The sequence below is a fragment of the Scomber scombrus genome, chromosome 18, assembly GCF_963691925.1.
Source record: "Scomber scombrus chromosome 18, fScoSco1.1, whole genome shotgun sequence".
Lineage (NCBI taxonomy): Eukaryota > Metazoa > Chordata > Actinopteri > Scombriformes > Scombridae > Scomber > Scomber scombrus.
In genome coordinates, this window is record NC_084987.1 from 27332035 (window position 1) to 27347145 (window position 15111).

Consider the following 15111-nt stretch of genomic DNA (forward strand, 5'->3'; position numbering starts at 1 on the left):
ATGTTCATCTTGGTATTTGCAGAAATGAGATTTGTGCAAAGAAAATCCTGAACTTATACACACTGCACTGGAGGCAGAGAGTGTGAAGGTGCGTATTTTGTCCTAAGCTCTCCTCTGAGCCTTCTTTACACCAAATACATGTGATCTGTTTCATTGTACTTATGTCCCCTGATAACAGTAAAGAAGAGGCAAAATGGAAAATAATCATCTAAACTCATGCATGAACAACCAGGTTCACTGGAGCTGGGTGGGGAGCAATAGAAACCAGACACTTTTTTTTATCATAGTTTATCATATACAAGTTTTGTATTACTAACATGAAGAAAATAAGTTATATCCTGTTAGTGTGTGGCTATTAAACTGTAAATTCTTATACCTGCACAATGATCTAATTGCTGTTTCAAAGCCTTTCCAACCATTGCAGAAATATAATCTAGTGGAGAAATACTGAGTCCCTTTATTTGAATGAATGTGTATGGCCTAAAACTGTCCGTCTGTAAAATATATTATAATCCATCTTAATATCACCAAGTGTAGGTCATGTGTATTTATATAATGTAGCAGCTTCATTCTACTCCTTGAGTAATATTCTGCCCAGTGATAACTGTATATTTGCTAGTTTAGTATAATTAGATTAAAATGGATTTAGGAATATGCATCATGTAACCAAAGTATAAAGTCAATTGATGGTTTCATCGAGCTGGGGGCCCCTCTACAAGGTAAAAACACATTAAAGGTCTGGAGGGTCTTAATATTTCAATTTATATATACAGTATATATTTATATTTAAATGTGCTTAATTGTGCCTATTAACAAATAAGCACTTATTCAAATGACCACTAACTAATTCCCATCTTGTTGCCTATAATTGGAATGACTTTTCTGAATATTTCATACTCCAGTTTAAAATGATCCGGATTTGGCCTCTTGGCAGTCCGATTCTGGCCCGCAGGCCATATGTTTGACACTCCTGCTCTATGGTATTTGATTGTGTTAGACCTCATGTAATCATGATATAGCAGTAGGAATTGTTGGGAGTGGCTGTAAGTTAAAACTTTGACCAGTAGATGGCAGCAGAAGAACCCTTTTTAAATCCTCATGGAGCAGTTTACACAGATTCTTACATACAGACAACAGATCAATACTCATTAGCATGCAAGGATGAAAACTAAAGGAAAGATGGCCATGATATACAACACATGTTAAAGGTGCCCAGATGATAACAGTCTGCTGACGTTACCTCTGCTGGCACTATGAGGTTGACAGTTTTAGTTTTGTGTGTAAATTAGTGTAATTTGTTACAGATATTCAAATTAAGTGTGTGTTACTTTACTCCACAAATGAGGGTCTGACTTACTTTATTTCTCACAGGAAGCCTGATTCTTACTCCATCACTTCACTACTTTGAGATGTAGGTATAGTGTATTCTGGTTTACATCAAATATGCAATGATTTGTTTTGCTTCCTGCCAGCATCCTAACTTTACCTTACTTTGAAACTGTAAATGAACTGATATATTAATTAAGTTCAAAGTCCAGTGTTGTATGGAAATTGTAAGTATTAATCATTTGACTTTACAACAGTAATATAAACTGACAACAAACACAGAACAACACAAAGCAGACATAGAGGTCTGAGCAGAGTATGCACTTCACACATGTTCCACAAAGACTTCATGAATACATTTAAACACATTGCAGACACTGGCCTCAACTTAAAGAACCCTCACATAGTGTTCAGGATCTAATTTGACCTGTTTTGACATTTGAAAGAAAAAAAAACACCTCACCTTAAAAACTTTTTCTTGTAGCCAGAAAAATCATGACTCATTCTAATGTGACCCAGAATATGCAAAAATTTAAATATTTTAACTTTTTAAAAACATTTTTGTGCAGCTGTTACACATGTTTGTGGATTTTTTTGACTCAAAAACATCATTCAAAAAATACTGTTTACTCAGTATTTTAAATAATAATAATAAACAGTAATGATGCCAAAACTGGGGTGGCCAATCAGATTCCAGGGAGGGGCCAGGCCCACCCCCAGCCACCACGTTAGGTCTGCCCCTGTTAACAGCTGTAGTTCAGAAATGATGTCTAGGGACTAATTATGAGGGGATACTATGAACAGTATGTAAGGGTTAACTGGCTTGCATATGGACTCTATGGTAGTTTTATAAATAATGACATAATATCCTTGTCTGAAGTGATTACCCGTAGATCTTCTTCACAGCAGACATTTTAATTTGACATAGCAGGAAAATGCACAAGTGCAACTGACAACATTAACAATAACTCAGTTCCATTCAAGTGTCCATGGAAGCCATACTGATGAACCATTATACCAGTATATTATATCCCTGGCCCCCCTGCTGTAAAATCCAGCTAGAACCAGCATCAAACATTAGCTGGTCATTAGCTGGTCTTGCTTGGTATAAACTGGTGATCAGCTGGTAGACCAGTTTTGTGTAAGCTGGTTTGTCTAAGCTGGTGTGAGCTAGGTTCTTGAGAGCTGGTAAACCAGTTACCAACTCATCGCTGGTTGCTGGCCAAAAAAAAAAAAAGAGGGTCAAAATAAATAAATATATAAAAATACAGACTTTATAGAATATAGACTCTAAATAATAATAATAAACAGTAATGATGCCAAAACTGGGGTGGCCAATCAGATTCCAGGGAGGGGCCAGGCCCACCCCCAGCCACCACGTTAGGTCTGCCCCTGTCTACCAGCTGTCAAAACCCAAGCCTAGCTCACACCAGCTACCAGTTCTGAGCTAGTAGTTAGTTAAAGCTAATTTAAGCAAGTGTTGACAACTGGCAGCTGGTCTACCAGTTGTAAAAAAAAACACAACAACAACAACAACAGCTCAAACTGGTCAAACCAGTCACCAGTTCAAGTTGGATTTTCCAGTAGGCTCATGAATTACTGAATGAGATTCACCAGCATCAAAGGTATTCATTGCATCTGTGCTTTTCCTGCTTTGAACAAGCGTTGATATTTGATGCCCCCATACACCTTAAATGTTAACGTTGTTATTATTAGCTTCATTTTCTATAGATGGAAAATCTCCACAGGGCAAAAATCTCATCAGTCTCAAAGCTTTTCAACAGGTGGGACTTGAAAACAGAATGGGCCCATTACTTGTTTATCTCCCAAATGGCATCGCATACCATGGAGCCGTCTCTGGCTCCGGTGCAGTCACATGACCTACATCAGCCCCCTTTTGCTTACTGCAAACAGAAATAGCAGGAAGCATGTTTCCTGAGTTATCCAACTACTGCTTCCTGTACTGTCTTCTTAATCTCCCATTGTTGCCTTCATGGCCACTGACAGGCCAACACACACACACACACACACACACACACACACACACACACACACACACACACACACACACACACACACACACACACACACACACACACACACACACACACACACACACACACAAACAGTGTAGAAAGAGGACAAACATATATACAGAACAGACTCAGTGAACTTGTTACTTTCTACACAGAAAACACTGCTGAACTAGACCATACATATTCACAGCTCATGATGAATGCAGTAATTGTGCACTGACTTTAATGAAGTGGAATGGGATGGAATGCTCTCTACTGTTGTATACCACACTAATGTTGTTGTCAAGTAAATGAACTACAGATACAAGGCTTGAAGTCTCCAACTCCCAAATATCTTCCAAGTCTTACTTTAAGACCTGAAAGTCCCAAATTCCAACACAAAGTAACACAGAATCACTACTGAGCTGTTCTGTCACACCTAAACCTCCCAATTCATCCACTGATATAGAGTGTGAAGGTCAACAATGGTCCTCAGTGCTCAAGCTCGCTTTGTGCTTTGATACAACAATGTAGGAAATATGGATGTATGAGAGTCTCATCGTTGTGGGTCGAGGACTCGTTCAGCCCGTGTGTAAAACAGACAAGACCAGGTTTTATACATTTGATGGCCAGTAAGGTCCTGAAAGTCAGAATGCAACACAAACAACACATATCCATAATAAACTCTAGACATAGGTAGATAAATATGTATTTCCATCATTTGAATTGAAGAAGTCTTGGTAGCGACTTATTTTGTTATTATAACCAACTCCAAACAAACATTGAAGGTGTGAGAGTGCGTTTCCTTCATTCATGTATTACATCACTGGAGTAAGTATCTACGAGATAGAGTTACACAGAAAGGAAGAATGTATTTTTGCTGTTGACTTCCTTGTGTAAAGGAAATGACTTCAGCATCCTCAGGGGAGAGACCACCATGCTTCCAGCTCAGACTGTCCACTTTGATCTTCTCTGTGCAGGACAACCCTCATACAGTATAAGTCAGTCTCTGTCTGGCTGTACTGAACACAACATCATTGATTTTACATAACTGGTCTCACAAATGTGCTATACCAACATGTTACTGTAAGAAGCCTGGACTGTAATATATTCATAATTTGACATGACAACAGTGAGTCTATACAAATATTTTCACCTCATAATAGTAATAATTCAACTTTCAAACCTGGCCAGCTGATATATATAGGTCATCTTTTACAGAGTGTGGTTTTGCTTGGACTGTAAACATTTTCTGTATTTACAGTATAACAGTTTACAGGCAAAGGAAAGTCTTTCTTCTTGGTTTTGTGGTGACATCACTCTCACTGGAATGTGAATGTTGGATATTGTGAAGAATAGCAGCTCAGAGTTTTCCTCACAGATTGGAGGAGGTGGTTCTTTCAAATGTTTGGAAGTTTTTTTTATCCTAAACAAAAACAACTCAGTCAGTTGGTTAAAGGATGAGTTCACAATTTTTTAAAATTCTGTCCCAACACAACAGTCAGGAGCCCAAATGAATACGATATTCTCCCTCTTCTTAATTGTCTCACATTGTAATTTGTCCTAAAAGTTTTTAGGTTGCTTTTTAATCTGCTTTTACCTTCATTTTCAACTTGAAGCTTTTTGTATAAAGGTTCTTATTTATTTATGTATATGTCTATAATGGATACCTATCTATCTATCTATTTATCTATCTATCTATCTATCTATCTATCTATCTATCTATCTATCTATCTATCTATCTATCTATCTATCTATCTATCTATCTATCTATCTATCTATCTATCTATCTATCTATCTATCTATCTATCTATCTATCTATCTATCTATTTATAATGCACTACAATGTGTATGTAAACATGTGAAACAATTTAAGGCACACTTTTATATTATTACACAAACAGAGTTTAGATGAATAGTCCTCCAGTGAGAGTGTGTGTGGGATGAGGGGATCAGACCATGTTCATTAGTTTAACAGCTTTGGGGAAGAAGCAGTTTTTCAGTCTTGTAGTGTTTGACTGAATTGTCCTGTATCGCCTGCCAGAGGGAAGTAGTTGGAAGTGATGGTAGTCAGGATGTGGGTTTAGTAAATGTCCCCAATTGCAGGAAGCTGGGTCCCAATGATGTACTGAGTCGTCTTGATGAGTCTTTGCAGAGCCCTCTGGTCCTTCTTGGTGCAGCTGGTAAACCACGCTGTGATGCAGTATGTGATGCAGTATGTGATGATACTCTCCACAGTGCACCGGTAGAAGTTAACCAGCAGGTCCAAAAAATGGTACTTATTCCCCTTCAATCATGTTCATTCATTTGGTTGTTTGAGCTTCAACTGTGCGGAATGATGTATGTGAGTTTGACAATAGAAGCAGTTTACAGCTGCTTCAAAGTGAAACGTTTCTCACTTTAAGGCGTAAAAGTTTTTAAAAAATGGATTATGTGACATCAGAACTAGTTTGGAGCCCATCATGGTCCAGTATGCAATTTACACAAGTGTACAAACACTGATAATGGACTTCACAGTGAAGAAGGAGACAGCGGGAACTTTTTTAGAAATCAACAATATGTACCTAGTCAGAGATTGTGAAGTTTTACATGAGGAGAATGTTTTGCTTATTTTAAGTTATTACAACTTTCTCGTGGAAAAGCAAAAAATGAAACACATATTTTTATTCCAAGTAAAGTAAACTATTCATATAGCCTATTATCTTTACATACAATACCCCACCCTGCCTTTCAAAGACAAAAATGATCATACCAGTCAAAGTCATCATTTCAAACACAGACTCTGATAAGGAGACCCTCACTCCTTGAACCCTTGGACTCGTGTGTGGTTAGACTCTTCAGTAATTCATTCACAGGATCATATAAATAGTTCATGTCAATTTTACAACTTTAACTATGTGTGATCCTCCCTGTGTAACTACCATAGCTGGTACCTGTGGAGCAGAGCCTGACAGACTGCAGCAGGCTGGGGGCGGGGCTGCAGGATGCAGGGCAGCTCTGCCGGAGCTCTGTGATCAGACACACGACTGCTGCGCAGGATGAAGGGTCTGGAGAAAGAAAGGGACGGAGGAGGTGGAAAAGCTGGAAGTAAGAAAGAGAAGGATCAGGTAGGTGTCTGTAGACAGCACATCTGTGTAGAACTTTAATCCGTTTGATCGGTGATGGTTGTGAGGATTGTGGCGGGATTTTCCTCAACTGGGTGAAGAGAGAGGAGAATAAAAAGTAAGTGACACTTGAATGTGTGTTGTATTAGCGGGGGTCTGATGTTGCTGTTGTTCCAGTTAAGACCTGTGAGTGTTGATGCCTCAGGCTGTCAGTGCTGGTATGAAGGTATGTGTGAGGGGTCCAGACTGACTCAATCAATTCATCTTTCTTTCAATGACTGTGTGTTCCAAATCATTTGAAATAGATAGAAGTAAAAAAAAAAAAAAAAAAAAAAAAAACCCCAACAACATATAACCCTATAACTGCACAGTCCGTGTCTCAGAAGATCTCCTATTAAAACCTATAATACAATATTCATGTTATGTAACGCCCCAGGCTATAAAAGCTGGTGTCGGCTTTACAGTTTGATCAGTTTTAAATGAGAAATGTTTGCAGGATTTTTTTTGGATTTTTCTTGTAACTTTTTGTGGTAGATGTCACAGTAAAAACTCTGTGCTGCGTGTTGTTGTCTGAACAGGAACTGGAGGAACAGCCCAGACTAGAGATTTAACCCACAGGCGATGCACTTCACTGTGAACTTTAACTGAGGAAACATGTGCTTGCCATCAGTTCGCATTCATGAGCTTCAACAGAGTGCCTGTTGATCATATGTAAGATTATATGAGGACACGCTTTAAAATAAGCATGTTGAACATTAGTATTGAGACTAACTCTGAATAAATCTACTGTATAAACACACAGGTAGGCCTATGTGATTAATGGGAACATCGTCATCAATATATGGATGTATCATATGTATATATTATCAATACAGATCATATGTGATATCTATATATAGATCATGTTATGTGAGATGTATGCAATATCACTTCATTACCAATTTGACTAGATTTACAGCTTACGTAGAATTATCCATGTATCATTGTGATACATATCATCACAATATGATCTTCTGCAGCTTGATGAATGATCATGTCTGTTTGATTCCTAACCCTATGATTATTATTAATATGAAAATAAATAAATGCGCTTGTAGTAATGGATAAACAGATGAACAGTAGCCTAATAAAGAGTATATAAGGCTGCAGTGATCAGGTGGTCCTAGTATGTATTTCATATTAAATATGTCAGTGAACCTAACAGGTGACTCTGCATTTCTTTGGAATACCCTTCAAGCCTCCTCTGTGTGGTGTGTTATTAGACCCAGCTGGCCTCTCCTTTAACCTCCTCTGTTTTCATAATAACGAATCAAGTAGGGCGTCTTCACAAGGACGCTTTAGCTTTATCCAGGAAATTCCTCAAAAATTCCACTGAAAAATCTTATGTAGAAGAAGAATACCAGATATGTTTCAGTTCATCTCTGTGCTCTCTATCTGCTGTGCTCATTGAAGCTCAGCAGTGATGGCCAGTCACATAGATATTGTGGGTTCAGTATACAAGCTCTGCAACAACAGCTGAGGTTAGATTGACCCTCATCAACTGTTGGTTGTGTTTGTAAATGTGGGCTATGTTTCAGATGAACAAATGATCATGGAAACATGAACTCTGTTCATGCACACAAAGCTGGCTTCTAAAGAAAAGAAGGTGAAAGCAATATGCTGAGAGAGCAGAGACAGAGGGGAGATGTCCTCTCTGTATGATGTCATAGCTAGGAGTCGTACACTTCCTTACTTTGCAAATCTGCAAACTGAATATGATCTGCTTAAACACCGTTTAAACATTTCAAAGTAGATGTGAAGCTTATATGAGTCTTCATCAGTGTGAGTTAGTAATATCAAGTGATATCTGACACATTTACAGTCTTTTTACCATCAAATTCCCTCTTAGTGTTTCCCTGTTGAGCTGTGGTGGAAGTATAGTAACAAAAAGACTTTGGTACTAAAAACACTGTAACGTTGAAACATAGAAGAGGAAGATTTGACTCATTTGGACGCTGAAGCTTCATATTAGCTTCAGATCAACTTTTAAATACATTTTTACACAGAAGGAGGACTGTGGATTTAGTCCTCCATCACTTCCATTGTAAGAGCATTATGAAGCGATCTTTTAAATGTTACAGCAAGAAAAACAGGTTTAGTGTTAATTTGGGCCCCTGACTGTTGTTTTAAGACAGACTGGAAAATATGTGAACCTGTCCTTTAAAATTGGCTCATTCAAAGTGATCCTTGGGCATTTTCTTGGTCCACATTCCTGTTTCATTGTACATAGAAAATAATGAAGTGATATATTTATAACTGTGTTCTGAATAACATGAAACAAGTTCAAATTGACTCTGACTTTGTGTATTGAACCATTTATGTTAAACTGACAGCAGTCGGCTCAGACTGGTTGCGTTGGAAGTGTGACAGAAATGTCACAGATCTGACCTGAGAACATTGCTTTTAGTTGATTCTGGTATTTATTCAGACATGAGAACAACATGTAAAGTTGTTCTGACATCAATGTAATGAGGTACATGTCTGAAAGTGTAGAAATAACACACATTGTGATTTTTAAAGAGTCAGGTCTGCCTGAAAAGTTCTACCAAGTAGCTCATCTGATGGTAGCTCCCAATGCAGTGCAGCCACGTGATGATGTTGAAGTCAGACAGGATGAAGGATGTTCATAAAAAACTCTGCAACAAAAATTAATCCCTGCAATCAAACATCAGCTGCAAAGACGGATGTGCACTGTTGAAATGTGACACTATAAGAATAGTGACCAATAAGAAGAGAGACTATAAAGCACTCCCTCTCAAAATCAAATAGCCTCAAAGCTGTCAATAGACAAACAGGTAGATCCAGTTTTCACTCAGTGACTTGATCATCTTACTCTGCTTCACTTTGTATCAACAACAGTATTTATTGTTGGAGGAGTTGGAACAGAACAATATATGGTGTGTAAGAAGTTCACAGTACTTTCATACTATACAAGGAAATGAATTAAGCAAAGTCACACATGCGTGGGCACATATACACACACACACACACACACACACACACACACACAAACTCACACACATACACACAACTGATAAACATATATAACATATATAACATATAGATAATCAGCTAGTTTCCCTTTGCAACACTGAAACCCTGCAACCAAGCCTAAACTTGAATCCCTCTTCACTCATTCCTGACATTTCTCTCATTCTCTGCCTCTCTTTCATCTTGTGTCGCCTGCTCTAACGCTTCACTTCTGTTTTGAACAGCTGATCTCTGGACTACCTCCCTCTCCTCTCTATTGCTCTCTGCTTAATCCTTTTCTTTCTGGTCTCATGATCTCAGTGTTTCAGTTTCACGTGAAACCACAGAATCTGACTGACTCCAGAGTTGAAATCATTTTTAAATCTTATCTTGATTCAACAATCATATTTTTATATGTAGATTAAGAGTTATCTGTTACTGTACATACTGGCTGTATAGAGATCTCTTCTTAAAGACATTACACTGGAATCAGTAGGGAACAAACTCCTTAAGGTCAGCTGAGGCCAACACAAGCTTTCAGCAGTCACAGTTAGACAAGTCAGATGGGGATCTTTGAATCAGACCTATGTCTGACCACCACTGCAGCTCAGTGAGGAAACACTGTGGAAACACAAAGTGAAATGTATACCAGTAAGAACGTACCCATTTAATAGGGATGTGACATGTAACTGTTTTATTAAGATTGACAAAAATTCCAAACCTATCCTGTCCACAATCAAATCCAAAACCCTAACCCTGGAAAACATGCTGAGATTAGAGGATAAGCGTGTGGACAGTGTGTCTACCACAGTGATGTGTTTCCATGGGCAGTACTAGATCTTAATATCATACTGTTGCAGCTGTAGAATCATTCATTGCAGGCGATCTGGAGCAGAGGCGACCCACTTTTTTTTAATATGGATTCAAGGGGCTTGTGGTCTGACTCAACTTTGACGTTCCTGCCATATGTGTAAGTGTGGAAACATTTGCAGCCAAACAGAACAGCAAAAATCTCCTTTTCAATCTGGGGACTATTAACCTCTGTTGGTGTCAGTGACTTTGAGGCATGTGTCACTGTTCTGCCCTCCTTCGCCACATCTCGATGCGTCGACTTGCAGCTATAGCATCTTGCTGGCATCGTAGTTGCAGAGTACGAGGCCCTTGCATTGACCTCGTACAGGCGTGGAGTAAACATAGCCAGGTCTTTTGTTCTGCCTGGTAATGTCTCCAACTTTGTTCTTTTGGTGGGGCCGTGTCTTTGACTGCTAGGATTGGCTAGATCCTATCAAACATGATCTCATACTTGAAATAGCTAACATCTGTAGTGCAGTCCTCTGTGGTTCTCCCATAACAAGTATATTGTCCACTGTGGCAACTATGTTGTTTAATCCTTTGTATCAGTTGTTTCAGGGGCTGAGGCTGATATGGTCCCAGAGGAAAAGTATCTGCCAAGAACATTGTCATTGCAGTGCTGGGCCAGCGTGAGAAAATGTCATCTGAGATAGAAAGCAGGTAGTGTAGCCTTCCTGTGCGTAGCTTTTCAGGAACCAGCAGTGCATTCGCCCCATTCGGAGAATTCTTTCACAAGTTCCTGTTACCATGAATAGAATTCTGAGTGATGGATGCACAGCTGAGACAGCAGTTGGATTAATAATATTCTTCATTTTCTCATGAATTTCCCTATTCCTTGGAACATGATGCTCACACTGCACAGTCAAGTAAAGACTAGCTTCCCTTGGTTCATATGTCACTGCTGTTTTCATAATGTCAAACTCAACTGTCCTTGTGATGTCTTTGTGCCTGCATATCAGCTGCCAGGTACATTTAATGTCCAATTTCTCTCTACCATCACCTAACAGTGCATGGGTAACTGGCCTCAGTGCAACTTTAAAGAGTTTTTTTCAAACTCTGTACAGGGACAATATAGACTATGGCTCCAGTAGCCAGCTTAAATATTGGTTGGCTAAATAACAGAATTTGTGCATGCCCCACCTTGCAGTGTGAAATGTAATTGAATGCATCCCACACACCCAGGTTTGATCCAGGACCTTTCCGTGTGGAGTTTGCATGTTCTCCCTGTGCTTGCGTGGGTTTCCTTCTATTGCCAAAAACATGTATGTTACATTAATTCTCCTGTCAGTGCCCGTGACCAAGGTAGTGACATACAACTGGAGTTGGTCCCTAGGTGTTGCATAGTGGCTTCCCACCTCTCCTAGTACTTAGGATGGGTTAAATGCAGAGACTGTGTGACACATAAAGTACCTTTACCATAGTTTTCAACTGGTCCTATGTGATTTCATATGAGGCGGCAATGTCTATTACTTTCCTCGGTGTTAAACTTTGGTTTAACAGTTTTGTCTCACTTGCAGTGAGTTGGTGGTGAAACAATCTTGTCACATGCTCACAGTTTGAATAGCTTCACATCACAAATACCTTTAACTTCGACACACAATGTTTGAAGGATTCTCATTCCCCCTACAAGGTTTCATTGTATTTATATCTTTCAAAGACTGAAAGACTGTTCTTATCTGTCAGTATATGTTTGCGGCTTCTTCAGCTGTCAAGACCCACAGGTTGTACACTCCTCTGCCTTTCTCACCTACCCATCTACTTTACTGTGCAGTGGACAGTTGTTTACACTGGATGAGTCTCCTCTGGGAGATTGGAGGATTCCCTCTCTCTCTCTTACAACCTAGAGACACTTAACTAACCCATAGTTCATATGTTTATCCTGCAGCAGGTTATGAAAACTTCTAACACCTTCTAATAGTTTGGATTTGTACATAATCCTCTATTTTCATCACTGTTCTTCACTCAGTCCTTTCATTCCTCCAGCAGAATGAATGTTGAAATGTAATCAATGCTACCAGCAACACCAAAATAGAATCTACAACTTACCATCTATCTCATTTATTCATGTTAAAAGAATATTTAGATGGTTTGATGAGTAGAAAAATATATTTCTATGCTACAACAGGAAATAACTATATAATCTAACCTGTAGAAGTGTTGAGGATCAGGATGCAGCATTGTGTATGATTTTACTAAACCCAGTCATCAGGTTACTACAGTGATGTAGAGTCATTGTTAAAGTTCCTGTAACCTGTTTTCTCCCACTAACCTGGTTTCTTCTGCACTGAAAAAAGAAAATTGTTGGACCTACTTAAAATAATTGCTTCAATTAGTAACTTAATTACTAAACTTAATTAGTAACAATTAGTCATTTAATTACATTTTTTTTCTCCAAATCAAGTTAATTGAAAAGTTAATAACAATTGCTTTAAATTAGTTGTACGTAATAATCTCATTGTTTCAAATCAAACATTTAAGTTGATGCAACTTAAATTTAAGGAAAGTCAACTTAAAGTTGACATTTTTTTCCAACTCAATTATTTGCTTTACCCAAAAGTAAAGTACTGCTCCTTAACAACCTAATGATATAGTTTCAGGAAAAGTAGTTCTGTACATTACAAACAATTCAAATTTGAAATTGTCTGAAAGAAAAAAACAGACTCAATTCTGATATGTGTTAGTCTTTATTCTATAAATGTACGAAAAACATACTGTTGACTTTAAGGTCACTAACAATGCTTTCCTAAAACCAAATGCACAAAGTGCATAAGTAACTTCTTAGGACTAAACTTGTTCATTTCCTTTTCTATGGATCTAACAAGTTGTCAACAAAATGCAAAATAGTGCAACAAAGTATTGGTATGCATAACAAAGTATGCATAAAATATATAATATGCGTAACAGCTTCAACACATACAGCATTATTACACCAGTATATAAAAGTGTGAAACAGAACTGGGCAATGGATCAGTTGTATTATCTGCAGCTGATAACAAAACAAACCTCCTTAACCAGCTTCAGCCAGTATTATACAACACCTTCTATGATAAACTGAATATGTTTAGGGTTTAGACATTCCAGGTCCTCTGGATGACAAACACTGCCATGGTAAGCTCCTCCAGGTTCCTCTGAGCATCATCAGCACTAGAGTCCTACAGAAGGGCATGACACAAAGACAAAACATCACTGCCATTGCTTTGCACTGTTATGCATTAACTGTGCACTAGGTGTGGGCCAAAATGTCACTGGCACTGGCAGTTTTTGGTTGATGTGCCAATGTGTGTTATGTGTTAGACTATTTCTTGGCTGCTGAGAGCGTGCTATCAATAGAACTCTAAACAAGAAAGTGAGGGTTTCCCAAAATATCAAACTATTCTTTTAAACTCCACTACTACTAATAAAAATACTTATTCTTTACCAGAAAGTATTTAATCCAATGTTTTGTGTATTGTTGCTAAGGAAAGAATACATGTAATCAATCCCACTATGCTTCAGGTGTTATGGTTGTTGTTACAGTAGAGAAACGTCTAGGATACTTATTATGTATCTGTCTTTGACCAGATGTGCTGACATGCATATTACTGTTGAAACTTACAAGATATTCCTGGATTAGTTCTTCTGCATTTTCTCCCTCAAAGATGATGAGAGCTTTCAGGACACACTCTCTCTGAAGATGAATGTCCTCAGTGTAGGAAGCATAATCTTGATTCATTGTATTTTTCCAAATCTGTGAAGACAGATGAACTTTTTCATTTGCTTTATTTAAAAACAGATGAATATTTATGATGCCAGAGTTGAATTAAAACAAGCTCTATGGTGTAGCTTTTGAGTGGCTGAAAACATACTATACATATGAAAGACATGGTCAGTTTTGGTCTGTATGTAACCCTCACATACTGTTCATATTCAGACTCTTCACAGTATCCCCTCATACTTAGTCTCTACCAAATGTCTGCACAACAAATCATTGATGAATAAATAATCAGTCACAGATAATAAGTGAGATGAATCCTTAATGAAGCTTTCAGAGAGCAGACAGAGTTTATCATTCAGATTTTACACGTCTTGTTTACGGAGAAAAAAACATGAACTATATTAAATGTGAAGAATGCAATGGTTTTTTTTGAATAAATATGGGTCAGAAACTCTAAAAAATAATATGTATCAGCTGCACTCAATCAGTGACAGTGAGTAAGTCAGTGAGGAGCGATTAATGATGAACGTGTTATGCTCAGCCCTTAATGAACGCGTTAACGCTGACAGCCCTAATATATTTCTATATATTCTGTCTGAAATTTGGCTTGCAGCAAAACTAGACTGTGTCCAGGGATTTCTTTTCTGTGCAGGTTGTTTTTATTCTATTTCGTGTGCCGAGAACCTTTTTTGTTTTGCAGTTATCGAAAGAGGTATTGTGTATCATTGACGGTAAAAAAATTTTTTTACTTTTGTACTTAAGTACATTTCCGAGCCTGTACTTTCTTACTTACTTTCTTTTTTTTTATTTGAGTAAAAGAGTTGAATCAGTACTTCTACTTAAGTACAGAATGTGAAGACTTTTGCCTCCTCTGAGTGCAGGCCATCTGTCCTTGAAGTTCTCAATGCTGGGTTCTTGGTTTACCACCTCCTCTCTTCTGAAGGTAAAGGTGTGAGCCATTTTGTCTGCAATGACCCTTTTATTTTCTATTGATCCTGATCTTTGTCAGAAGTTCAAGTCTCTTTTGTTCAAGGCTTTCCAGAGTGTCACCAGTAGGGAAGGATGGAGAAAAGTTAGCTTCAGCTCATTTTGGCCTCTTCATGGTTTTAGC

The 15111-nt window shown here is 38.1% G+C and overlaps 1 protein-coding gene across 1 annotated transcript in view; it reads left to right on the plus strand.

Moving 5' to 3' along the window:
• Nucleotides 1-6379: 6379 nt before the first annotated feature.
• Nucleotides 6380-15111, plus strand: part of trpm4a (transient receptor potential cation channel, subfamily M, member 4a) — a 35300-nt gene continuing 26568 nt past the window's right edge. The window contains exon 1 of the mRNA XM_062439376.1: nucleotides 6380-6448. Within this exon, the coding sequence (XP_062295360.1) occupies nucleotides 6380-6448 (69 nt within the window). The remainder of the gene's footprint in view (nucleotides 6449-15111) is intronic.